The 25,575-nt window shown below is 37.8% G+C and overlaps 2 protein-coding genes across 4 annotated transcripts in view; one reads left to right on the forward strand and one right to left on the reverse strand.

Moving 5' to 3' along the window:
• PRKD3 (protein kinase D3) overlaps positions 1-25,575 on the reverse strand; it is an 80,075-nt gene that overhangs the window by 21,163 nt on the left and 33,337 nt on the right. For all 3 annotated transcript variants that reach the window (XM_030921227.1, XM_030921226.1, XM_010373065.2), the window contains 9 exons: positions 23,411-23,542; positions 21,906-22,063; positions 15,275-15,467; positions 11,798-11,875; positions 8,995-9,178; positions 6,820-6,943; positions 4,797-4,874; positions 3,430-3,706; positions 1,125-1,177 (listed from right to left, as the gene is read on the reverse strand). In XM_030921227.1, the coding sequence (XP_030777087.1) occupies positions 1,125-1,177; positions 3,430-3,706; positions 4,797-4,874; positions 6,820-6,943; positions 8,995-9,178; positions 11,798-11,875; positions 15,275-15,467; positions 21,906-22,063; positions 23,411-23,542 (1,277 nt within the window). The remainder of the gene's footprint in view (positions 1-1,124; positions 1,178-3,429; positions 3,707-4,796; positions 4,875-6,819; positions 6,944-8,994; positions 9,179-11,797; positions 11,876-15,274; positions 15,468-21,905; positions 22,064-23,410; positions 23,543-25,575) is intronic.
• On the forward strand, positions 16,251-17,452 carry LOC104669934 (non-histone chromosomal protein HMG-17). Its single transcript, XM_010373052.2, has one exon. The coding sequence runs from the start codon at positions 16,351-16,353 to the stop codon at positions 16,621-16,623; it is 273 nt and encodes a 90-aa protein (XP_010371354.1). The 5' UTR covers positions 16,251-16,350; the 3' UTR covers positions 16,624-17,452.

Genomic DNA, 25,575 nt, shown 5'->3' on the forward strand with positions numbered 1-25,575 from the left:
AAACTCCAGCTTGTAGGCAAAATTCGGCCTGCTACTTCTTTTTCTATGGACCCTGATCTAAAAATGGTCTTTAAATGACTGGACAAATCAAAATAATATTCTGTGACATGTAAATATTAAATGAAATTCAATTTCAGGGTCCATAAAAAAAGTTTTATTGGAACATAGTCATGCCCATTCACTTATATATTGCCTATAGCTGCTTTCTTGCCACAACCGCATAGTTGCATAGTTGTATATGGTCTACAACAGGGGTCCCCAAGCCCTAGGCCACAGACTGGTAACTGTTTGTGGCCTGTTAGGAACTGGGCTGCACAGCAGAAGGTGAGCAGCAGGCGAGCAAGCATTACTGCCCGAGCTCTGCCTCCTGCCGTATCAGCAGAGGCATTAGATTCTCAGAGGAGCGCAAACCCTACAGTGAACTGTGCCTGCGAGGGATCTCGGTTGTGCATTCCTTATGAGAATCTGATGATCGACATGGTTCATTCCGAAACCATCTCCCAACCCCGACCTCCATGGAAAAACTCTTCCACAAAACCAGTCCCTGGTGCCAAAAAGATTAGGGACTGCTGGTCTACAAAGCCTAAGATATTTACTAAAAAGTTTATGGAAAAAGTTGCTGACCTGTTGTAAAACCCTAAGCATACCTATATACACCAGCCAAACTTAATTTATTCATCATTCCTTAAGAGTCCATTTCCTGCTTCCCTGTTTGTTCATCCTGGTGCTCCCTGTACTTGCATGAAAGGTTGTTCCCCAACCCTCATCCCTTCAGCACTTCTGTCAGTAATCCATTCCATCCTTTCAGGTATAGCTCAAATTGCACTTCCTTTAGGAAGCTTCCCCTGCTGACCCCACAAGAAGTAATGTTTGCCTTCTCTCTGAACCGGTCTTATCATTTTGTAATATTCTAATGTAACTTTTTCTAGTGAAAAAGTTAGCTTTATTTTTAATTTAAAAAATCTGCCTTAGTTTCCTCTATAAAGCAGAACTCCTTAGGGAAGTTATCAACCGTAAAGTCTAGCCTAGTACTTTGGGTGATGAACCAATTTCTCTAATAAAGATTTTCACCTTTTATTTTCCTTAATTACCCAGTTTACATGTTAGCTATAACGATTACTTACCACATTCTCCTGAATCTGACAATTAGATACAGAGATACTTGTAGACAAATCTTCTGTAAAATATAAAAAAGACCGTTGAGAAAAGGACAAAATTTAGTATATGAAAATAATATTAATCTTTACTGACATGTGAATGCTCATGGTATATCAAACTTTAAAAAGTTTAACACACAGTTAATACAATTATGTACATTAAAAAAACCTACACATACAACCCATCAATAGGAAACTAGATGATACATCCATACAAAAGAATACTATCTCAACATTTAATCGATGATGTAGGGCTATAAATACTGAATCAGAAAGTCAGAAAGCTAGTCATGATTATTACTGAGTTAAAAAGGGAAGTTGCACTGTAATCCTAGTGCATTAGGAGGCTGAGGCAGGAGAATCACTTGAGCCCAGGAGTTTGAGACCACCTGGGCTACATGATACCCTATCTCTACAAAAAATTTTAAAATTAGCCAGGCACAGTGGTGTGCACCTGTAGTCCTAGCTACTCAGGAAGCTGAGACAGGAGGATCCTTTGAGCCCTGGAGTTTGAGGTTGCACTGCACTCTCACCTGGGCGACATAGCAAGACCCTGTCTCTTGGTGGGGACGACGGGAAGCGGAGTCTAGGGAATTGCAGGGTAGCGGTGCTTAAATTAAAAACAAAAGTCTATGATTACTTCTGGTGAGTAGAAGAGGTGGGGTTGGGGAACAAAGAGTTTTTATACACTTATAAATTGCTTGCATTTTTATAATTTTATAATGTTGCGTTTTTTTGGTACTTTAATACATTTATTACCTGAAATAAATCACTTCTTTTAAAAAGTGTTTAAGTGCCTGTATTATTTTCTGAGGAAACAGTCCTAGTTTTAATTAGAATGACATAGAGTTCTGTCTAAAAACCTCAAAAACTTAAGAACCACTGTGAAACATCCATCTACCTACATCCATTCCAACCCAAAATCAGTACTGAACACCAAACATGTACACAGTCATGATCCTCATCACACCTGTCTCAACTAAATAATGTTATCCCTCCATCACTCCCATTCAGCTCTGCCTACTGTATTCCTACCTGAGGTTCAAATCAGGTTCTTCTGTGAAGTCTTGTTTACTCTTCCTGTCTGTATCTGAGTTTTTTAAGTAATGTATTCCTCACTTTTGCACTGTACTGCTTTATGCTACCATCTAATACCTTTATATATCCCATCTCTCCCTAAAGAGCTTTTATGATTTCTGTATTTATTTTGTATTTTAGTTCAGGGCCTAGCACAACAGTTGTACAAAATAATACAGCTAAACTAAAATAAACTACATTTGGAAGGTTGTTGATACGTATTTCCATTTGAGTATATTTCTCAAATGAATGAGTTATGTGTCCCCGTAAGCAACACAATGTTAATGAGGGAGAAGTGGCATTATAGTGACCTTTCGATTGTTAACTGTTTACTTTTGAACCTTTATCCAATTTAGGTTTAATTATATAAATTTTGTTGGTGCAAGACATGTTCAATGATTTTTAAAATATTTCTGTATGCTTTCTGACTTCACAGATTTCATGAGTGTGATGTGAACCGTAATACTTTATTGCCTGTTTATATCCCACTATAAAGCAAAATATTAATACCAGTAGTAGGCATAATCCAATGAGACTTTACGGATGCCAAGCACTGTTCTGTATTTTACAGGTTCTCTTTCATTTAATACTGAAAACCCTATGAAGTACTTACTATTACAGTGAGGTAAAGTACTTGCCTGATCATGTAACAGATGGTATAGCCAGGATTTTCATGTAGGAAAAGTGACTCTGCCTAGCACTGGGCATTGTATGTACATATATATACTATAACCAATACAATTTTATAAAAGAATTAACCGGTCGGGTGTGGTGGCTCACGCCTGTAATCCCAGCACTTTGGGAGGCCGAGGCGGGTGGATCACGAGGTCAGGAGATCGAGACCATCCTGGCTAACATGGTGAAACCCCATCTCTACTAAAAATACAAAAAATTAGCCGGGCATGGTGGCGGGCGCCTGTAGTCCCAGCTACTTGGGAGGCTGAGGCAGGAGAATGGCATGAACCCGGGAGGCAGAGCTTGCAGTGAGCTGAGATCGCGCCACTGCACTGCAGCCTGGGCGACAGAGTGAGAGTCTGTCTCAAAAAAAAAAAAAAAAAAAGAATTAACTAATGGTATTGGTTACTAAAGACAAAGCTTAGGATGAACATTAAAAGGAACAAAGGAACACAACCATACCCACAAAGTGCTTAAGAACTAAAGAGGAGAAAAAGCCATCAAGAGGTTTATTGCTTACTGTGATCTTTCCCTTGCCCTGGAGAAGTGCAAACACTTGCTTGAGGAGTAACAGGCATGAGGGCTTGGCGAATTGCTTTTTCCCAGCTTTGTGCTACATCAAGTCCAACTCCAGTGGCAGCAAGAACAGGATTATGAGAGCTGTCCCCATTGTTCTCACCAACGAAGTATACCATAGTATCAGTAATGATTTCAAAACAGTGTGGATTGCTGCCTTGTGAAATGTTTGTGAAATCTCGTGGTGAAGATATGCGGAGAATTTCTGAAAGTGGAATTTCCTGAAGTAAAAAATTAAGCATTGAAAAATAAGAATACATCTTTGTTTTTACTTTTAAATACACTAAAGAACCAGAGATAGGCATTTCAATGAATGCCATTCAGACAGACACAAGTATGCAACATGTAACACACAGTCGAGTCTTATGACATGGCCTGTCTTGAATGAGCTGCAATGTCCAGCAATGCCAGAGGCAGAGTATGGACTATGATAACTAAGCCAGTAGCAGATCATTAGGATGCAAGGAAGGAGAAGATTTAGGAGAGTAATCTGCCACTATTTCCAACACTTCTAACTTCCAACCGTCATTAACTCAACTTCACAACTACTTATCTAGTGGCTGTAGTCTACAAGATACAGAAGTAAGTAAGAAGTAAGTAAGAAGCAGAAAGTAAGTAAGCAGCAGAAATAATGGCAGAAAAAGCAGAATCTTGGTCAGTTGTTTAAGCCACTCCATTCTGGTTCTGTCCACCAGGGTAAACTGTAGCAATTATTATGTTTTTAGTCTACTTCCTAAGGCAAAAAAACTTAAAAAACAAACAAACAAAAAAACACCTGCTCAAAGCAAGCCATTAGTTCCCATTCTCTCTTACTGACCTAACTGCTTGGTTATAATCTTGCTTGCTGTCAGTTCATGATGTGGCAAAACGTGGAGTAAGCCAAGCAAGGAAGACTGTAAAAAGGAGATTAAGAGCCAAAACAAGCAATTGGGAATTGGAACCCAAGGTAAGGGTAGAAGGTGGGAGAAATACTAAATACCTCACTGACCTCTTCTGGACAGGCAATGATGATGGGACTTTCTAAGCAGTCTAATCTAAATCATAGTATCCAGAAGGAAAGCAGCAGCAACCTGACAGGCAAGCCAGAAATAAATAAATACACAACAACAACAAACAGTCTGGTAGGAGAGCTGCTGTGGGGGAGTGAAATTTGGTATGGGAAATAGGTGCTTCAACAAGGAACCTAACAGTGACTTCTATAAATCATACTAGCTAGAGTCATTATATATATTCAAATATAAGTTAATGAATATTAGCTGAAAAAAACACACTATTTTAACGCTTATATTTTTTAAAATGTAAAATCCTTACCTTATAATACTTTGAACCAGATTCATTCTGAAATAATGTTAGACATTTGCTGTCAAGTCTCCAATAATGCCTCTTTCTCTATAAAATAAAAATTGGAAAACTGTGAGGTTCAAAAATGATTCCTCCAAAGTGCTTGTACCTAACTTTTCCCTTCATTTACATTCATAAATTTGTATTTTTGAATAAGATTCATGAGGTTCAAAATTCTCAAGACATAAAAAGGATGTGTGGTGAAAAGCAGCACTCCCACCATCACTCATCCCCACTCCTCACCCTTACTCCAGGCAAAGCATGTTACCAGGTTTCTGGGAATCCTTTTAGAGAATTTTATATATGCACACATGAATACATATATATTACACACATACAAACACACACATAAAAATATGTAATATACCTATAGGCTATATTTCTAGAAGTTGATTCGCTGGGTCAACAGACATGTGCACATGTAATTTTGCCTGATAGTGTTATATTATTTTACACAAGATTTGACCCAATTTATAGTCTCTTCAGCAACATGAGAGTCCCTAGTTACTCACACCCTCACTAATGCAGTATGTTAACTTTTTGATCTTTGCTATACTGAAAAATAAAAACTGATATTTCAGTGAAAGGTTAAAGTGATATTTCTTTTATTATAAATGAAATCAAGTTCTTTTGTGTAAGAGTCATTTGTATTTCCTGTGAAACTCTCTGTTCATATTCTTTGTTCATTTTCCTATTGTGTTGTGGTCTTTTATCAATTTGTGGCATTCTTCACATCTTGTGGAATTAACCCTTGTTTAGAATGAGCTGAAAATACTTTTTCTAGTTTCTCATTTGTCTTTACTTTTGGATTTTGCCACATATAATTTTTTAATGAGATTGAATTTATTGATCTTTTATTCTTTATTATTGAGTTTGTAAAATAATTCTCCTAAAGTTTCTTCTGTTAAATTTCTTTACATTCAAATCTCTGATATTTAGATTTATTATGTATAAAGTATGAGATATATATATATATATAAAACTTTATCTTTTTCAAAATGATACATGGTTGTCCCAACACCATTTACTGAATTAACTATCTTTCCCCGTTAATTTGATGTAATAGCACCTTTGATATACCATTAAATTCGCAAATGTAGGCACACCACTTCAAGTTACATTCGCAAGGATATGAACTATAAATATGCAGTCTATACTGTTGTCATCACACAAAACTTTACGCCAGCTGAATGTATTGGGTACATTTTATTCTTAAAAGGTTTACTAGAAAGCTTGTTTCAATAATCTACTCAGCAAACTTTAAAAATAAAATACTAGCTACTAACATTTATTGGGTGCTTCCTGTATGCCAGACACTGTTCCAAGATCTTCTCATATATTAACTGATTTGGATTTATTAGGTGGTTACCATTATTATGCCCGTTTTACACAAGGAAATGAAAGCATAAAGAAACTAAGTAACTTTCCCAAGTTCATACAGTTTTATAGTAAGTTACAGAGACTTAGGCAGTCTAGCTCCAAAGTCTATGTTCTTAGCTATTATACTACACTGATTCTTCAAATCTGTTGTCTACTAGAATGTCATCATTCCTTGTCTTTGCTGGATCTAAAAAACAACTTGCATATTTACACCAAGTTAAAGTCTACATAAAACCAAATATGCTTCCTTCCTATCTTTGGTAATTAGTTGACTTTTTAGATGAAGTCTTAGTTCCTTCTATCTCTATTTGTGACTCCATTGTGTTTCGAGTTAATTGTTTTTTATTGTGGAACAATCTCAGATCCTTTTTGAATACTGACTGCTTGTCATTTTTTTTTTTTTGAATATTGACTGTTTGTAAAGACAATACATTAAATATTCTGCCTGTTAAAAATTCCTTACAAATTGATAATTCCAGTGCATCTTTTACAAATTGCGGCAGTGTATATAATGTCTTAATATATATCTCATCATCATTTTGATTTAAAAAATGCACAAAATGAAACTCATAACAAAGTCTTACTAACATATTAAACGTTTTTGATTACTGACCAGGTTATCCCTGCTGGTGTAATGGACCATCCACCCTTCCTTCACCATTGTGCTGCTCTTCCTCTTTGTGTGCTTGATGGACTGTACAACCCTCATTAGCGGAATATTATTGCTTGTTGATGGACTAAAAAATATTTAAAATTTATAAGTTTGTGTAGATTTTTAAAAAGTCATAAATACTGTAGGAACATGAAGCTTTCTGAAAGATAAGCTAAAAATTTTCAAAATATCTTAGTAAAATAAACAATGGCTTAAGAAAAATTAATCCTGTTATGATGATACATAATTGATTCTATTTTAAACTAATATTTTAAATCCTATTTACTTGTCATGAATGTTTTCTGGAGGATCACAAAAAAAATAAAATAAAATAAAACAACAATGAGCAGAGCAGAAAGCACCCTCCCAAACTGAAATATTTGGAGCCCAGGAGAGGATCTCATTTGGGCTTGCTGTTGAAGAGTTTTCTTGCTGTAGGCAGCATGATAGACTAACAAATGCATAACAAGGCAAAATGCAAATATATAACTCGAATTCACATGGCTCAAATGTCAAACCCAGTTAATCATGTTGTTAGCAAAATGTACCTCTACTAGAAGTTATTTAAAGGAAAATGATTTACAGATACTAATTAAGAAAATGTAATGAGTCAAATCAGGCAGCACTGAAACATGGCTCAATAACTAAAATTTGGGATGTATGTATAAAATACACTGTTTTGAAATGTGGGCCTCAAACAGTTAAATACTTTCTTTTTTAAACTATGAAGTATTCATGATTAAGAAACTAGCTAGGTTCACCGGGCGCCGTGGCTCACACCTGTAATCTCACCACTTTGGGAAACCAAGGCAGGCAGATCACAAGGTCAAGAGATCGAGACCATCCTGGCCAATATGGTGAAATCCCATCTCTACTAAAAATATAAAAAATAGCCGGGCGTGGTGATGTGCGTCTGTAGTCCCAGCTACTTGGAAGGCTGAGGCAGGAGAATCGCTTGAACCCTGGAGGCAGAGGTTGCTGTGATCAGAGATCACGCCACTGCACTCCAGCCTGGCGACAGGGCGAGACTCCGTCTCAAAAAAAAAAAAAACCCCAACTAGCTAGGTTCTGAAATAGTCTCCAAAATGGGTAAACAACATTTTTGTTAATAATGCTAATGATACTAATAACTGTTCTTTAATGATAAGCCAAACTGAATAAATGACAACTCAGCCATCTGAGATTGTAATAAATGACTCATTTTAAGTAACTCTTCGTTTCCAATGAAAAACAAAACCTGCCAAAATGGGGACATTTTGCTACAAGGTAGTATATCCTTTAGGCTACAAAAACTGAATTTCTATGAGCACAGTGGCATATTTAGAATGGTTTTACAGTCTAATAGTATTTTTACAAAATGCTAATAGTCAGATTAACTGTGGCAATATGAAAACTGCCCTCAACTTCATCACCATTATCCTTGTGCAACATTTTCATGAGTATATTCTTTATTGCCGTTTCTACTACCACTTAAAGCTGCCTGTGTGAAAAACAGGTTGCTTTAACTGGAAGTTCAATACTGATACCTTGCAGTGACTGTTCTACAACTAGGTTTTATATCTAGAACATACATAAATAAAGCATTTTTCTTTAAAACAAAACAAAAAAACAAACAAAAACAAGGATTCTCATACCTCCCCATCTTGAGTGGATGGCAAGGGTGATATAATTTATTTCGGAAATACTACATTGCATGTAAAAGAATTAGCCACAATTTATTTAGATTTTAAGTTACTTTTAAGGTCCCACTTAAAGAGACATGGCTTTTTCTTTTTCTTTTTTTTTTTTTTGAGACGGAGACTTGCTCTGTCGCCCAGGCTGGAGTGCGGTGGCCGGATCTCAGCTCACTGCAAGCTCCGCCTCCCGGGTTTACGCCATTCTCCTGCCTCAGCCTCCGGAGCAGCTGGGACTACAGGCGCCCGGCTAGTTTTTTGTATTTTTAGTAGAGATGGGGTTTCACTGTGTTAGCCAGGATAGTCTCGATCTCCTGACCTCGTGATCCACCCGTCTCGGCCTCCCAAAGTGCTGGGATTACAGGCTTGAGCCACCGCGCCCGGCCGAGACATGGCTTTTTCTTAATGAGATCCTGAACTGACCTTGCATCTGGAAGTAGCTTGTAATATGTATATATGTTACCTGATTGTTTTAACGGCTTCTTCATCTCTTTCCACATCGAGATCAGATGGATCCAAGAAGAACATCTTATCTTCTGGGGGAGATGACTCTTCTGTGTCATCCAAGCCCCGACTACTATCACTATTTATGTCATTATTGTCAATATCCATTGGTATATCTGTATCTGTTCCCAGACTGGAAGGTTCTGGTAAAATTTTAAATGAATTTCAGATTTTTGTATTAATAGAGGAAGTCTATTAAATGTGAAAAAAGTCTTAAGAGTCTTAAAATGTAAGAAAATATCTTTATGAGTTAAGTAAAGTATTTCTCTTTTTTTTTTTTTTTTGAGATAGAGTTTCACTCTTGTCACCCAGGCTGGAGTGCAATGGTGTGATCTCGGCTCACTGCAACCTCCACCTTCCAGGTTCAAGCTATTCTCCAGCCTCAGCCTCCCGAGTATAGCTGGGATTACAGGTGCCCACCACCATGCCCAGCTAATTTTTGTATCTTTAGTAGAGATGGGGTTTCGCCATCTCTACTAAATGGGGTTGGCCAGGCTGGTCTCGAACTCCTGACCTCAGGAGATCCACCCACTTCGGCCTCCGAAAGTGCTAGGATTACAGGCATGAGCCACTGCGCCCAGCCCAAGATAAAGTATTTCTTAAAGAAGATACAAAATACACAAACCATAAGGCACAAAGTTAATTAATTCAATTACGTTAGAATTTTAAATTTCCACATGACAAAAGATACTATAAACGAAGATAAGCCACCACCATTATGGTCAACTGATTTTTGACAAGAGTGTCAAGAAAATTCAATGGGCAAGAAATAGTCTTTTAAGTAAATGGTGCTAGGATAACTGTATATCTACATGCAAAAGAATGAAGATGTAAATCATATATAAAAATTAACTCAAAGTGGACCACATAAAATGTAAGAGCTGAAACTATAAAACTCATAGGAGAAAGCATGAGAGTAGATCTTTGTGACCTTGGTTAGGCAAAGCTTTCTTAATACACCAAAAAGATAAGTGACAACATAAATAAATAAATAAATTGGATTTCATGAAAATACAAAACTTTTGTGCTACAAACAATACCTTACAAAGTGAAAGGAAAGCCCATAGAATGGGAGAAAATATATGCAAATCATATACCAGATAAGGGACTAGTATCCAGGGTATTTAAAAATTCTTACAACTCAATGAAAAATAAACAGATAAATAAATGGGCAAAGGATCTGAATAGGTGTGTTTTTCAAACTATATATAAAAATGGCAAATGAACACATGAAGATGCTCAATATTATTAGCCACCATGGAAGTGTAAATGAAAACTACAATGAGATACCACTTCGCACTACCTAGGATGGTTGTAATCAAAAAGATAAACAATAAGTGGTGGTAGGGATGTAGAGAAATCAGAATCCTCATATACTGCTAATGTAAAATGGTACATTTCTTTGATTACTAGTGAGTTTGGGCATCTCACTAGTAATCAAATGCACATTAAGATAAACTGTATTTCGTATCCATTTGTTAAAAGGTAGAAAAGCACGAAAACACAAATACATGAAGTATAAATTTTTTAAAGTCTTTAGTCATAGACAAACTATACTAATTCAGATTAACCGAAAGAGAAAACAAATCATGCTCTGTCAAGGTGTTATCAGTGCTATGGTCTGAATGTTTGTTCCCCTTAAAAATCTTAACTCCCAAGGCAAGGGTACTCGTTGGTGGTGGGTCTTTGGAAGGTGGAGTCTTTGGGATGGGTGCCCTTATAAAATATGCCCACAGGAGCTCCTTCTCTCATTCCACCATGTGAGAATGCAACTACAAGGTGCTATCAACCAGGAAATGGGACCCCCCTCACCAGACACAGAATCTGTCAGTGCCCTGGACTTCCTAGTCTCCAGAACTATGAAAAATAAACTTCTGTTGTTTATATGCTACACAGCCTATGGTATTTTGTTATAGTAGCACAAACAGACTAACACAACCAACAACCATAGAAAACATGCCACAAGAGAAAATGTTAATTAAACTCTGCCAAAGAGAATTTTCATTCCTTTTATGCTTTTCCTTTTACAGAACCACTTACGTGAAATTTTTACCAGTCATGTAAATTGTTAAAGGAAAATTATGCTGAAAGGTTAGAGTCCTTACTGCTTTCTTCCAAAAAAAGGTACCTGCCTTGCTTAGTATTATCTTGAAAACAAAAAAAAAGGCCCCAAAGGGAAAATGGATAATGATTATTTGACAGAGAAAGGGACAATGAGGCAGTATAGTGTGTTCTAATCACTAGGGACTAAGGAATCAGACCATGTGGGTCTGGTTAACTTCCAGCTCTGCCACCTATTGCCTGTATTTCTGGGGCAAGTTACTTCATGTATTTGTGCCTCAGTTTACTCATCTCTTAGTACCTACCTCAAAGGGTTGTTCTTAGGTTGAAATGTCAATATATTTAAAGAGTTTATAACAGTGCCTGGTATAGCAAGCAGTTAGTACATATTAGAACTATGAAAGAATAGAGACAAGAGCAGGGTTTTAAAACAAGTTCTTTTATGTCTAAAAATGAAAGAGGATATGTAGTACCACTGGCTATATTAGACTACAAAGTAACAGGTGGCCAGAGGAAAGACGGGAAGGCATGATTACTAATAAATGTATACTGTCAGTGGTCTCTGTATTTTGCTTGATTATTAAATCAGAAGAAAATCTTTAAGAAACAAATTAGGAAAACAGAACCTTATCCAAAGATAATACACCAAAGAATCATGGCCTTTTCTGATCTTTCACAGAAATTAAGAAAAAGAATTTTACCTCCATTGAAAGTAACCTCTCCAAGGCAGTCTCTTGGTACTTTTGATGCACAGCGTTTATGGCAGTTGAATTTGCAATCTAAAATGAAAATATTCAGCGTATTAATTTATGTAAAAGTCAAGCAGTATCAGATATGCTTAGACTTTCTTTAAATCACTCACGAATAGAATATTAGTAATGATGATATTAAAATAATAACCACCTACAAGTCACTTTGGCACCCTCTGCAACCCCCCATCATTTTCTTCATTTGTATAATGAGGCTAATACCATGTGTACAACACTGCTGAAATGTACTGGCAGCTCCATATTTCCTTCTCTTATCTCATATTCATCTTTCTACACCTCCCATGAGAGTTTCTCAAGCTGATTAAATTCCCATCCAATTTATGTCAGATACATACTTTCAATTCCTAAGTATCAGGACCTAATGTATATGCAGGAAAGAGACTGAGATCCAACAAACATTTATGAGGAACCAATAAGGACTTTCACATACAACCCTGTGAGGAAAGACTGAGTTTCTCCAGCACAAGGCCTCCCACTTGTACATAAGGGTTCTCTTCGGCCTAAAACAAACCTCAGAGTTGACAGCATTGCAGATCAGTGTCAGGTACAATCTGTCCCAAATTACTGTATAACACAGTTGTTTTCAAACTGTGGTCCCAGATCAGCTTCATTAGGAAACTTGTTAGAAATGCAAATTCTTGCACCCTACCCCAGACCTACTATATCAGCAACTCTTACGGGGTGGGAGGGTAGGGCTGAGCTCTGTAAGTTATACTAAAGTTGAGACCAACTGGTCTATGTCTAATACCACCTTTGAAATGCATCTATGAGTAATAACTGGGTGAAAATAACTTTAATACCTGACTAAGAATGTTTTTGTTACCCTTGGGAGTCAAGAAAATCCTGGGTATCATGCCAACAGCACAGGCTAAAGATCATTATATGACATAAACCCCATGAAATGTATAATTTGTTAGATAACAACATTTACATTATTTAAAACACTATCCTTGTTAAGACAGGCCCTCGGGAAAATTCATGTGATATTATCTTACACTATCTCAAACAATAGATTTGTGTTTTATCTCATGAACTTTGCAAATTGTGAAAACAACAAGGTTTCCATTTTCCCTTTGAAAACTCAGGCCGGGCGCAATGGCTCACGCCGGTAATTCCAGCACTTTGGGAGGCCGAGGCAGGTGGATCACTTGAAGCCAGGAGTTTGACTCCAGCCTGGTCAACATATCAAAACTCTGTCTCTACAAAAAAATACAAAAATAAGCTGGGTGTGGCAGCACCACTGCACTCCAGCCTGGGCGACAGAGCAAGACTCCATCTCAAAAAAAAAAAGAAAAAAAAATTCAGAGCCGAATTTGTGGACTACCTGCAGCAAGTACGTAGGTTCGAATGACAGGCAGGCAGTTTTAGTTCGAAATGTCCTTACCCATGTTTTTATTAATTTGCTTATGCTCTTTTATATTTTACATATGCTTTTAAGCTACCTTGAAGTTTTTATACATCAAAGTAGAAAATAAAGACAAACAGATGAATAAATTCTTGGAATTGTGTATTTTCTCAAATGATCCAGTATAATGGTTTTATCTTAATGAAATCATTTTTCTTTCGTAGACTGACAAATGAAAATACTTTTATGTTTTAAGTATCTTAATTCATACTATTAAAATAGGGAAATCACTGAATTATAATTATTAATAAATGAAGTAGCTTAACTATACTGAAATAAAACCTACCATTTTCTGAACCAATATAAGCATAGAAGATTCTTCGTCTAGAACCCTAAAAAGTTGAATAACCCAGTAGCAGAATTAACGGGTTTATGTAAAAATTCATTCATATTTATTTTAGTTCCACTACAAAATACTGTACTTTTCTGCATATGGTTTAAGAATGTTTCTGTTCTGCTAAGCAGAACAGCAGTATTAACTACCTTCATTAAGATTATTTGTTGGCTAGAATTTGTACATCTGTTACTAATGTTCTTTCCCAAAACATTTTTCAGTGGCTGCTTGCCAATACATTTTTATGTTGGTATTTTAAAGTATTAATTTATGTAGTACCTCATAGTCAAAGCAAGTTGTTGAAATAAAATTTCATCATGTTATAATGCCTAATAGTTATAAAATACCTGACAACAAATGTATAAACCTATTCCCCATTTGATTTCTCGTGTGCTGTCATACACTGTCAAGAAAAGCTTTATTTTCTTATATGCTTAAGCTTATATACAATTATCTTACTCTGTCTTGTAAGCAAGAATTTCTTGTTACAAAACCCTCAACCACAATGTTTTATTTAGATCACTTGATAATTCAATTCCACAAATACTTCTACTATATAAAAAGTACAATACCAAGAACTGCTAATTACATGAAAAAAGTATACAAGATTATACTTAGACTACTTACATCCTATCCTGGCTCAGTCTAATAATCTAAGACATTTACATTCTACTTTAGTTTTCACTCTACTGTGAAAACATAGTTTCTACTGTACAGCATTGCTGAGAAGATATGAGACAAAAAGATAAAATCATCTTTAAAAAGCATAAAAGCATTATATAATTATAAGCAAATAATTATTCCAGTATGCTATTAAAAACCTGTTTCATTAAGAGATGTTTTGAGAATACTATAATAGTGTGCTGGGTTAGTATCCAAATAAGGGTGGTCCCTATCATAATTTCAGTAGCTTCTATTACGTCCTACCTATTTCAGTGTGATTATTCTCGGGAATGACAGTTTTTGTACAATTCTCCTAACTACATACTTAAAAACAAAAAACCACAAAACTCTTGCAGTATGCTTATGTGTGTGTATAATAAATATTTAATGAAAAGAGGAAAGCGTTATTTTTATTTTGTTTAGTGTCTGGCTCTGGAATCAAAAAGACATAAAACCTCAAGGATCAGCTTTGCTGCCTACTAGCTATTCTATATTGGCAAGTGATAAGCATACAGGTGAAGAAGCCATTCTCAGAGGTCCACATTCTAGTTTTTCTGTTTACTAGCTACATGATCTTAAGCAAGTTACCGAATCTATGTCTATAAAATGAAAAATGACTCCTATAATTACTAACTCCTATTACTACTACTCCTATTACTACTAATAGTTAATAGTAATAGTAACTCCTATTAGTAACTCCTATTACTACTGGAATACTAACAAAAGCATAATTCACATATAATTGCTTTGAAGACTGAGTATGTAAAGTTTTGTTTACTGTTTTACTATAGTGCCTGGCACGTAATAATACACACTGCAGACAGTAGTAGTAGTAGTAGTTTACACACACATTTCTATTTTGTTCATATTTCTCTTTCCTTTATATAAGTTAACAATTATGAGAATAATTTCTTTGGCTAATGCTTCTGAAATATAAATATTTTAAACCTATATTTAATAACAAAAACAGACATAAATTTTACTTAGGGAAAACACCGAATCCTACCTTTACACTGCATTCCTTGGCGAAAGAGGCCTTTCAGTAACCGCTTGCAGTACTGACATATCGTGGGACGGGTATAAGAGTGAACAGCAAATGTGTGTGGAACTTTCACTCTGCACATTACCATCTTTTCCATCCAGATTGGGCGACCACTCCAAGAAGGAATTCTCTTACTTGGTTCCTGGTGAACATGTGACTATAACATAAGTAATTTTCATAAGTGTAAGTCAGTATTAAAAACAAAGTAGTGGGAGCAGAGCTTAACCACAAGAATCATTTATTTCAAACACTAAAGCCAAAAAACTCTAAAAACGTTGTTCTCAGCAGTTTCCTTTGCAATGTTTAATTTACCAATCTTTGAATGAGAAAAATGCAGATTCTTTTTGCTAATATTTATGCTTAAAAAAAATCTGGCCGGGCGCGGTGGCTCAAGCCTGTAATCCCAGCACTTTGGAAGGCCGAGGTGGGTGGATCACAAGGTCAGGAGATCGAGACCATCCTGGCTAAGACGGTGAAACCCCGTCTCTACTAAAAATATAAAAAAATTAGCCGGGCGTGGTGGCGGGCGCCTGTAGTCCCAGCTACTCAGGAGGCTGAGGCAGGAGAATGGCGTGAACCCGGGAGGTGGAGTTTGCAGTGAGCCGAGATCGCGCTACTGCACTCCAGCCTGGGCGACAGAACGAGACTCTGCCTCAAAAAAAAAAAAAAAAAAAAAAAAAAAAAAAAAAAAAATCTAAGATACGTTAATTCTCAGGTACATATTCGCTGATTATTATTTGCCAGGCACATTTCAGCACTTTACAATAAAACTCACAAACTTTAAAACAAATAAATTCAGAAAGTATTATTGTTGCTCATTTTGCATTACTGAATGACATCTGAATATATTTTGAAACACATTTTAGATTTTCAAATTTATCTTAATACTAAAATATGTACATACATTTTAAGTTTAATTAATAATGATAAACAATGGGAGCAGTGTGAAGAAGAAGAGGCGAGAACGACCCCCGGACCGACCAAAGCCCGCGCGCGCTGCATCCCGCGTCCAGCACCTACGTCCCGCCGCCGTCGCCACCATGCCCAAGAGAAAGGCTGAAGGGGATGCTAAAGGAGATAAAGCCAAGGTGAAGGACGAACCACAGAGAAGATCCGCGAGGTTGTCTGCTAAACCTGCTCCTCCAAAGCCAGAGCCCAAGCCTAAAAAGGCCCCTGCAAAGAAGGGAGAGAAGGTACCCAAAGGGAAAAAGGGAAAAGCTGATGCTGGCAAGGAGGGGAATAACCCTGCAGAAAACGGAGATGCCAAAACAGACCAGGCACAGAAAGCTGAAGGTGCTGGAGATGCCAAGTGAAGTGTGTGCATTTTTGATAACTGTGTACTTCTGGTGACTGTACAGTTTGAAATACTATTTTTTATCAAGTTTTATAAAAATGCAGAATTTTGTTTTACTTTTTTTTTTTTTTTTTTTTAAAGCTATGTTGTTAGCACACAGAACACTTCATTGTTGTTTTTGGGGGAAGGGGCATATGTCACTAATAGAATGTCTCCAAAGCTGGATTGATGTGGGGAAAACACCTTTCCCTTCTAGTTTTGAGAGACTTCCTCTTGGTTCCCAGGAGGAGGGATTCCCTACTTTGACACACATGGCCACCTTGGCACAAAAGCCTTGTGGTATGGAAAAACAAATTTGTTTTTATGTTCTCTTCTCCCTTTCCATCTTTCAGCATAGACTTAACTCCCTTAAGCCCAGACATCTGTTGGGACCTGACCCCTAGTCAGTGGTTACCAGTGTGTCAGGCAATCTGGACTTTCCAGTGATGCCACTGAGATGGCACCTGTCAAAACAGCATGGTTCCATTTCTAGATTGTGGATCTTCAGATAAATTCTGCCATTTTCATTTCACTTCCTGAAAGTCAGGGTCGGCTTGTGAAAAGTTGTTAAACAACATGCTAAATGTGAAATGTCAACCCTCACTCTAAACTTTCCCTGTTCAGAGCATCAGATGAAGACTTCATTGGGTTTTATAGTGGCTTTCTGATTTTTGGTAGTCCATTGAAGAAGGGAGTTTGAAAGTTGTTGTATACTGTTAACGATTGTCTGCCCATGTCCTGCCTGAAATACCATGATTGTTTATGGAAAGTATCTTTAATAAAGCTGGATACAGTTTGAAAAAAAAAAATAATAATAATAATGATAAACAATGGCAGATACAAAACTAATTAAAACAATAGTTTCAGTAACTCAGCTTTAAGAAGTTCCTTTATTTTCCAATTGTTTGGGTTTTTCTACCAGGTGATTTCTACCAGGTGAACAAAAAGCAAAATTAAAGAAGGCATGAATTAAACATTTTTGTAACCTGAGGGGTAAGTAGATTTTGGTAACTATGACCCTTTCTATATGAAGGGAATAATCAAACTAAATTATAGATCACCCAGTTCAATGTGGCTCATTCCATTCATTCAACACACATTCACTGATTATTATATGCCAGGCCCTATTATATACTAGGGACACAAAATTGAATAAAACATAATCCAAATTCTCAAGCACAAAATCCTAATACTCAACTACCATCTAGCTATATTAACAGATTTTGCTGTACCTGCTTGCATTCTCACTGCCAGAACTGAGGTCCTGAGATCTTTCAGATGCTTTCTATAACTAGTAATGTTTGTAACTCAGATAAATTGGGCAATTCTACATTAACATGTTCAACCAAGGGAAGGAAAAGAAGTCAGAAAAAAACAAGAGACAGGAAAGTGCAAGGGAGAAGTAAGGGGAGGAGAAAAAAATTTAAAAAAAGGGGGGAAGAAAAGGAAAAGGACAAAACAACTAGTTGGAGAAGAGTACTATAAAATGCCTCAGACTGATAGTATAGGAACTATTTTTTTTTCTTTTTGAGACGGAGTTTTGCTCTTATTGCCCAGGCTGGAGTGCAATGGCATGATCTCGGCTTACTGCAACCTCCACCTCTTAGGTTCAAGCGATTCTCCTGTCTCAGCCTCCCAAGTAGCTGGGATTACAGGCATGTGCCACCACACCTGGCTAATTATGTATTTTTAGTAGAGACGGGTTTCACCATGTTGGCCAGGCTGGTCTCGAACTCCTGACCTCAGGTGATCCGCTCGCCTCGGCCTCCCAAAGTGCTGGGATTACAGGCATGAGCCACGGCACCCGGCCCCTTTTTCCCATTTTATCTCTGCATAATGCAATCCTATCAGTAACAGTGGATTGCCACACTATTGGGCGAGGATGGCAAGAAAGGTATGGCAGACTTAATTAGAATTTGGATGGAGAAGGATGTTGGTATAGTTACGTAGAAAATTTGGTTAAAATGAGACCACTGAAATCAGTAACTAGAACTGAGTGGAAGTTCTTTCTTGTTTTAAAGTCCCCTATATACAAATTAGTGCTTAGCTTCAACTATTATTTCTTATTAATGTACAACCAGTAATTTTCTAAAAGTAATCTGATTATTTCCACAGCTTAAGTTAACATTTGCCAAAGTAATTGCTCACAAAAACGTTGTAACAATACAGTCAACTCTCAATTATATATAAAATAAAGGGAATAAAAACATTTTTAAAATAGGTAATTCCTCAATTATGTATATTTAATCAGCTTTGGTGTATTAGTGAAATTCTCCATTTTTTTCTTTCTTTTTTTTTTTGAGATGGATTTTCACTATTTTTGCCCAGGCTGGAGTGCAATGGCACAATCTCGGCTCACTGCAACCTCTGCCTCCTGGGTTCAAGCGATTCTCCTGCCTCAGCCTTCCAAGTAGCTGGGATTACAGAAGCATGCCACCACGCCCAGCTAATTTTGTATTTTTAGTAGAGATGGGGTTTCACCATGTTGCCCAGGCTGGTCTTGAACTCCCGACTTCAGGTGATCCGCCTGCCCCCGAAAGTGCTGGGATTACAGGCGTGTGTCACCGCGCCCGGCAATTCTCCAGTTTTACACACACTCAGATTCAACATTTTCTTTCTAGATTGATTCTATCCTTCCTAACCCCTAAGGAATTCTCCCAAATGTGCTCAAGGGAATACTTGTCTGTTTCACCTTCAAGCAGCCAGCACTCAATTCTGGTTTCTTGAATCTCAGTGGTCCCATTTTAACCAAATTCAATGAACAATCTTCTTCTGTTCTTCCGTCTCTTTACTGGATTCCCTTTAGACCAAACCTGTTCAACCTGCAGCCACAGGCAGCCCAAGACAGCTCTGAACGAAGCCCAAGACAAATTTGTAAACTTTCTTAAAACGTTATGAGATTTTTTTTTTTTTTTAATTTTAGTGCATCAGCTATCATTAGTGTTAGTATATTTTATGTGTGGCCCAAGACAATTCTTCTTCCATTGTAGAAGCCAAAAGGGAAGCCAAAAGACTGGACACCCCTGCTTTAGACTGACATTATAACAGACATAACAGAAACTGACTTCTTACACATAAACAAAAACAACCTTAGAGTCAGATTCAAAAGTTTCTACTCCTGGCCAGGCGCGGTGGCTCAGGCCTGTAATCCTAGCACTTTGGGAGGCCAAGGCAGGGGAAACACCTGAGGAGTTTGAGGCCAGCCTGGTCCAACAGGGTGAAACGCCCTCTCTACTAACAATACGAAAATTAGTCGGGCATGGCACCTGTAATCCCAGGAACTCAAGAGGCTGAGGCAGGAGAATCGCTTGAACCTAGGAGTTGGAGGCTGCAGTGAGCCAAGATGGCACCACTGCACTACAGCCTGGGTGACAGAGTGAAACAGACAAGTATTTCCTTTAGCACATTTCTTTTTCCACCTCAAAAAAAAAAAAAAAAAAAAAAAAAGAAAGAAAAAAGATAAAAAGTTTCTACTCCTAACTTGCCCATTTTCAAGCTTATCTTACTATTTAGTGAAGTTTAATATCTTGACTCCTTAGAAACCTGTTTCTTACCCATTTCCCCTAACTATAAAATCAGGATAACCCCTATACCTCTTAGGACTGTGATAAGGGTTATATGACAAAAGGAAAGCACCTAGCATAAAGCCTGGCACATGATACTTTATGAGGCTCTTAAAGGGCAGCCACTCTGAGTTAGTTCTTTTCTAACCTTGGTTGAGCTTCAGGGGTTCTTTCTTCCTAATTGGTATCTCCTCCGTTCCTTCCCACTCCACTCATCCTTTCTTCTAATTTTCCCCCACAGACTCTTCTCTTACTCTGCCTTCTTTTTTTTGAGACTATGCTTGAACTGACCAAAGTAAACCTTGAAAGCCCTTCCATGCTACAAGTTCTATTTGTTTAAAAATACTCTGAACAATCTAAACAATTCAGACATGTAACTGTACTTCTTATACTTCCCTAAGGAGTTTTCATATTCAAGATAAAATATAAACTAATGAAAAATGTAATACCTTATCCACTTGCTCTGTCCTTCTGCTATTTCCTAATCTAGTAATACTCAACTGGGCATAGGTGGCATACCAGCATCATTTGTGGGGCTCTTAACATACCTCTATTCTACTGTCCTCATTCCTAGGTAAGTCCTCTGTGCAGTTCAGTGTATAAGATGCACTAACTTTTTCCTACTAATCTTTTCCAGGCTCTTCTGTAGGTTTATACCAACCCCTCATTTTCAGTCCTTTGTGCCACAGCACTCTTTTTATCATTTAAAAATCTCACACTAGGGGTAAATAATAGGAGAAGATGGAATTTTTGTGAAAAGATTTCAAAAGTTTTTACTCTGGTGTCTCAACTTAGCAAAATATAATGACCATAGTACCAAGACAAGGCCTTGATTTTGCCATTAATTTACGGAAGATCAGAGAAGTTATAGAAACAACTAAATCAGTAAGATTACAACCTACAGATAGAAGTCATTTCAAATACTATCAAATGTACAAGGGAGTTATTTCTTTTTTCCTGGATCTACTGCCTTTGCCCTTGAGAGGTACACTGTATTAGGAAAAAAATCACTGACTTATTAATAATGAGATCTGGGTTTAATTCCACTATCTTACTAATTTGCTCTCTGACTTCACACAAGTCCCTTAACTGCTCTGTCTCAACTGTCTCATCTGTATACAGATCTGCAGATAGCAGTGGCTCATGCCTGTAATTCCAGAACTTTGAGAGGCTGAGGCGGGCTGATCACAAGGTCAGGAGTTCAAGACCAGCCTGGCCAACATGGTGAAACCCTCTCTCTACTAAAAATAAAAAATTAGCTGGGTGTGGTGGCACGCATCTGTAATCCCAGCTACTCGGGAGGCTGAGGTAGGAGAATCGCTTGAACCCGTGAGGTGGAGGTTGCAGTGAGCAGAGACCGTGTCACTGCACTCCAGCCTGGGCGACAGAGCAAGACTCCATCTCAAAAAAACAAAAATTAAAAAAAAAATTAAAAAAATAAAGATGAAGTATGGAGACCAGGAGCCAGGATACTGGCTAGAAGGCTAAAGCAGTGGTACAAGCCATAATAACATCCCAAAGTGTACAAAAAGGAATTCATTACTACTTGTAAGTCATATCTCCATTACTACATTTTATGTTTCTTAAGTGCAGCAATATTACCATTCTTTAGCATATAAATTATGTTCTAGAGTGACGTCATACACCCTGTAGAAACATAGAATAACTAGTAAAACGTCTATTACCTTAGAATACGTACCTCTTCACTGGGAAGGGCTACATATTCAGGCTGTAGGGGTCTTGGAACTGAGAGGCCGGGTCCCGGTAAAGATACATTTGACAGACGTCTCTTTCTTACCCCACTACAGTTATTTGGAATCTTGAAGGCACATCGTTTATGGTAATTTAATCCACAGCCTAAACATATTTTACAAGGCAAAATATAAGATTAAAAAAAAAACTTTACTATTTAAGTGTGATACATAAAAACCACTGCTTCTTTTATTTAACGTATTTTCTGTGAGCCATACCTACCCTAATTAAGAACCCTGACGGCAGGCTAAGTGGAAGCTAATGAATTCAAGAAGAAAAGGAAATGTGTAAAAAGGGTAAGTCAGCTACAGCAGTGGTTCTTGAAGTGTGGTCCCTAAGGCAACCACCTGGAAATTTGCTAAAAATGTAAATTACAAGGCTCCACCCCAGATCTACTGAGTTAGAAACTATGGGGATGAGACCCAGCAAAGTGTGTTTTAGGATGCACAATACGGTTTGAGAACCACTGGCTTAAAGCACTGGTTAGCAAACTATGGCCTCTGTACCAAATTCCTCCTGTGACATGAAAATTTTATGAAACTCAAATTTTGATGTTCCTAAATAAAGTTTTATTGGAACACAGCCATATCTATTTGTTTACATATTGTCTATGACTGGTTTCATAACGTAATAGCAGAGTTAAATCATGACAGAGACCATATGGCCAAAAAAGTCTAAAACATTTACTCCCTGTCCCTCTACAGAAAAAGTTTATTGACCCTCCACCTTAGAAGACTGTTTCTTCATCAGAAATGTGCACCTGTGTCCTACTGCTAGCAATTCTAATTCAGAACAAATTTGACAATTTAGCTGAATGTAGGAGACAACTTTTTTTTTTTTTGAGACGGAGTTTCGCTCTTTCACCCAGGCTGGAGTGCAATGGTGCAATCTCGGCTCACTGCAACCTCCGCCTCCCAGGTTCAAGCGATTCTCCTGCCCCAGCCTCCCGAGTAGCTGGGATTACAGGCGTAGGCCACCCTGCCTGGCTAATTTTTTGTATCTTTAGTAAAGACGGGGTTTCGCCATGTTGGCCAGGCTGGTCTCAAACTTCTGACTTCAGGTGATCCACCCGCCTCGGCATCCCAAAGTGCTAGGATTACAGGCGTGAGCCACCGTGCCTGGCCAAGAAAACTTTTTAAAAACAAAAAACAACATGAATATTTATGGAGCCATTACACTGTACTAAATATTTAACCCTATTACCCAATTTAACCATTTACTCTTCACAAAACCAGTAGGGCAGAATGTATTTTACAGAGAAATTAATCTTAAGAGGTTTAGTAATTTGCCCAAGAATATGAAGGAGTAGGTGGCAGAGACAGAATGAGTCCTGATCTCTCCAATCTAAATCCTTGTTACCACCCTAGTCAACAGCTCATCATCTTTTCACTAATAAAAAATGCAAATGTGGAATCTTATTTCAAATGACCACAAAAATTTTAGAACACCTACCTTCACATTTCAGTCCCTGACGTACCAATCCCCAGAGCATCTCACCACAGTAATCACAGAAAGTAGGAGCTTTGTAAGAATGTACATAGAGAGTATGTGGACGAATCTGGAAGTCTTCTACTGTGGCTAAAGCTTTAAAAAAGAAAAGCATTAAAATACACCTTATATTTGTAACTGCGATGAGATTAAGAATGCTCACATATTCATTTATGTCAAAGTACACAGAATCATTTTTTCTCTGAAAGTTTCACTGGACCATAAAAGTAAATTATTTTCAGCATTTAATATTTTGATTTCAAACTCTAGTTTAGGAAGTCCATTTGCTGCTAATCATTTGAGCTCCAGAAGCAGGTAGTAGGTTAGTTAATTTGGAACTCCAACAGCATTTTCTCATAATGACAATATTACAAATAGATGTTAGGTCTACTTTAGCCAATTAAAAACTGCTTAACTTACACAGTGGGATATAGAACACTAAAGTAAAAAGTAGTATGGAACTTAACTTCTATTTACAGAAACGTTTCTGTGGAAAAAGATACTGAATCCTAACTTAAGATCCCAGGATATACTTGTCTGTCTGTTCTCCACAGTCCTAGTGGATAAGAGAAAGAAACTCCTTTCCCCTTAGTGAACACTGGACAGTAGACCCAAGGAACTTCCTCTCACCTCAACCTGCAAGTCATTAGTGGATACCCTGTAGTCTGATGGGGTCCAGAGTAGAGAAGGAAGAGATGTGAGCAGGACTTCCAGGTGAGACAGGGAGCAAAACTCGTCAGGAGTGAAGGGGAAGGCAAGGATTGGGAAATACAGAGATGGTTTGGGGTTGCTGTATAGAAGATGAATGGTCAGTGTAGCAGGGAGTGAGATGAATGACAGAATCAGAAATGTAAGAGGAGAGGAGTGGGGACTAATAAGGAGAGAGAGGATCTCAAGAAAAGGCTCAAAGGTGAATTTGAGAAAAGGGAACTTGGTAGCAGGGTTCCGACACATAGCTGGCCAGCTTGCTTCCTTTCTTCCATCAGTTCTCCTCCTTGCCAAACAAAAAGTACTGCAGACCTACTATGTGCATTATTATGGCATTCTTTCTTCCTTTTCACTCCTTATTATCTTGCCCACATTGCTGCTGGATGAGATGGCAAACAGTGGGAATTAAAAAACAATGTATGGCAAGAATGGGTGAGGTAGAAAAAGAGAAAGGTAGAAAAAAGCCCAGTGGGACAAAAAGGGAAAGAGCATTTTTTATTTTAAAGCCACAGAAATAACTAGCAATTGTAATTTCCTCTTCCATATCTTCATCACTTCTTTTTTCCTGACTCTCTTTTCTAAACCCCAATTTTCTTCTTTTATGCTCTTTACAGAAATGGGGGTGGGGGAAGGGGAAAAACAGAATTTCAGTGTAACTGTTTTATTTATTTGACTCAGAGAAGAGTGTATTTCTTTCAGACCAAATAACTTCCTTAGCTTAGTAACGTTCAAGTAATTCAGTTTATTTTCCTATCCTGATTTTTTCCCTTTTTTTTTCTTTTTTTTGAGACAGAGTCTTGCTCTGTTGCCCAGGCTGGAGTGCAGTGGCGCGATCTCAGCTCGCTGCAAGCTACGCCTCCCAGGTTCACACCATTCTCCTGCCTCAGCCTCCCAAGTAGCTGGGACTAGGCGCCCACCACCACGCCTGGCCAATTTTTTTTTGTATTTTTAGTAGAGAGGGGGTTTCACCGTGTTAGCCAGGATGGTCTCGATCTCCTGACCTCGTGATCCGCCTGCCTCGGCCTCCGAAAGTGCTGGGATTACAGGCGTGAGCCACCGCGCCCGGCCTTTCTTTTTTTTTTTTTTTTTTTTTTTTTTAAAGAGACAAGTCTCCCTCTGTTGTCCAGGAGGAAGTGCAGTGGTGTGACCATGGCCCACCGTAGCCTCAATCACCCAGGATCAGACAATCCTCCCACCTTATCCTCCCAAGTAGCTAAGGCTACAGTTGCATGTGACCACGCCTAGCTTTTTTTTTTTTTTTTTTTTTTTTTAATTTTTAGTAGAGATGAGGTATGCTGCTCAGGCTGGTCTCAAACTCCTGAGATAAGCAATCCTCCTGCCTCAGCCTCCCAAAGTGCTGGGCTTACAGGTGTGAGCCACGGTTGCCAGCTATTTTTCTTTCTTTTTTTTTTTTTGAGACG

The sequence above is a fragment of the Rhinopithecus roxellana genome, chromosome 17, assembly GCF_007565055.1.
Source record: "Rhinopithecus roxellana isolate Shanxi Qingling chromosome 17, ASM756505v1, whole genome shotgun sequence".
Lineage (NCBI taxonomy): Eukaryota > Metazoa > Chordata > Mammalia > Primates > Cercopithecidae > Rhinopithecus > Rhinopithecus roxellana.

Coding starts and splice junctions, on each gene's coding strand:
- LOC104669934 (XM_010373052.2), top strand. CDS start 16,351: ATGCCCAAGAGAAAGGCTGAAGGGGATGCTAAAGGAGATAAAGCCAAG.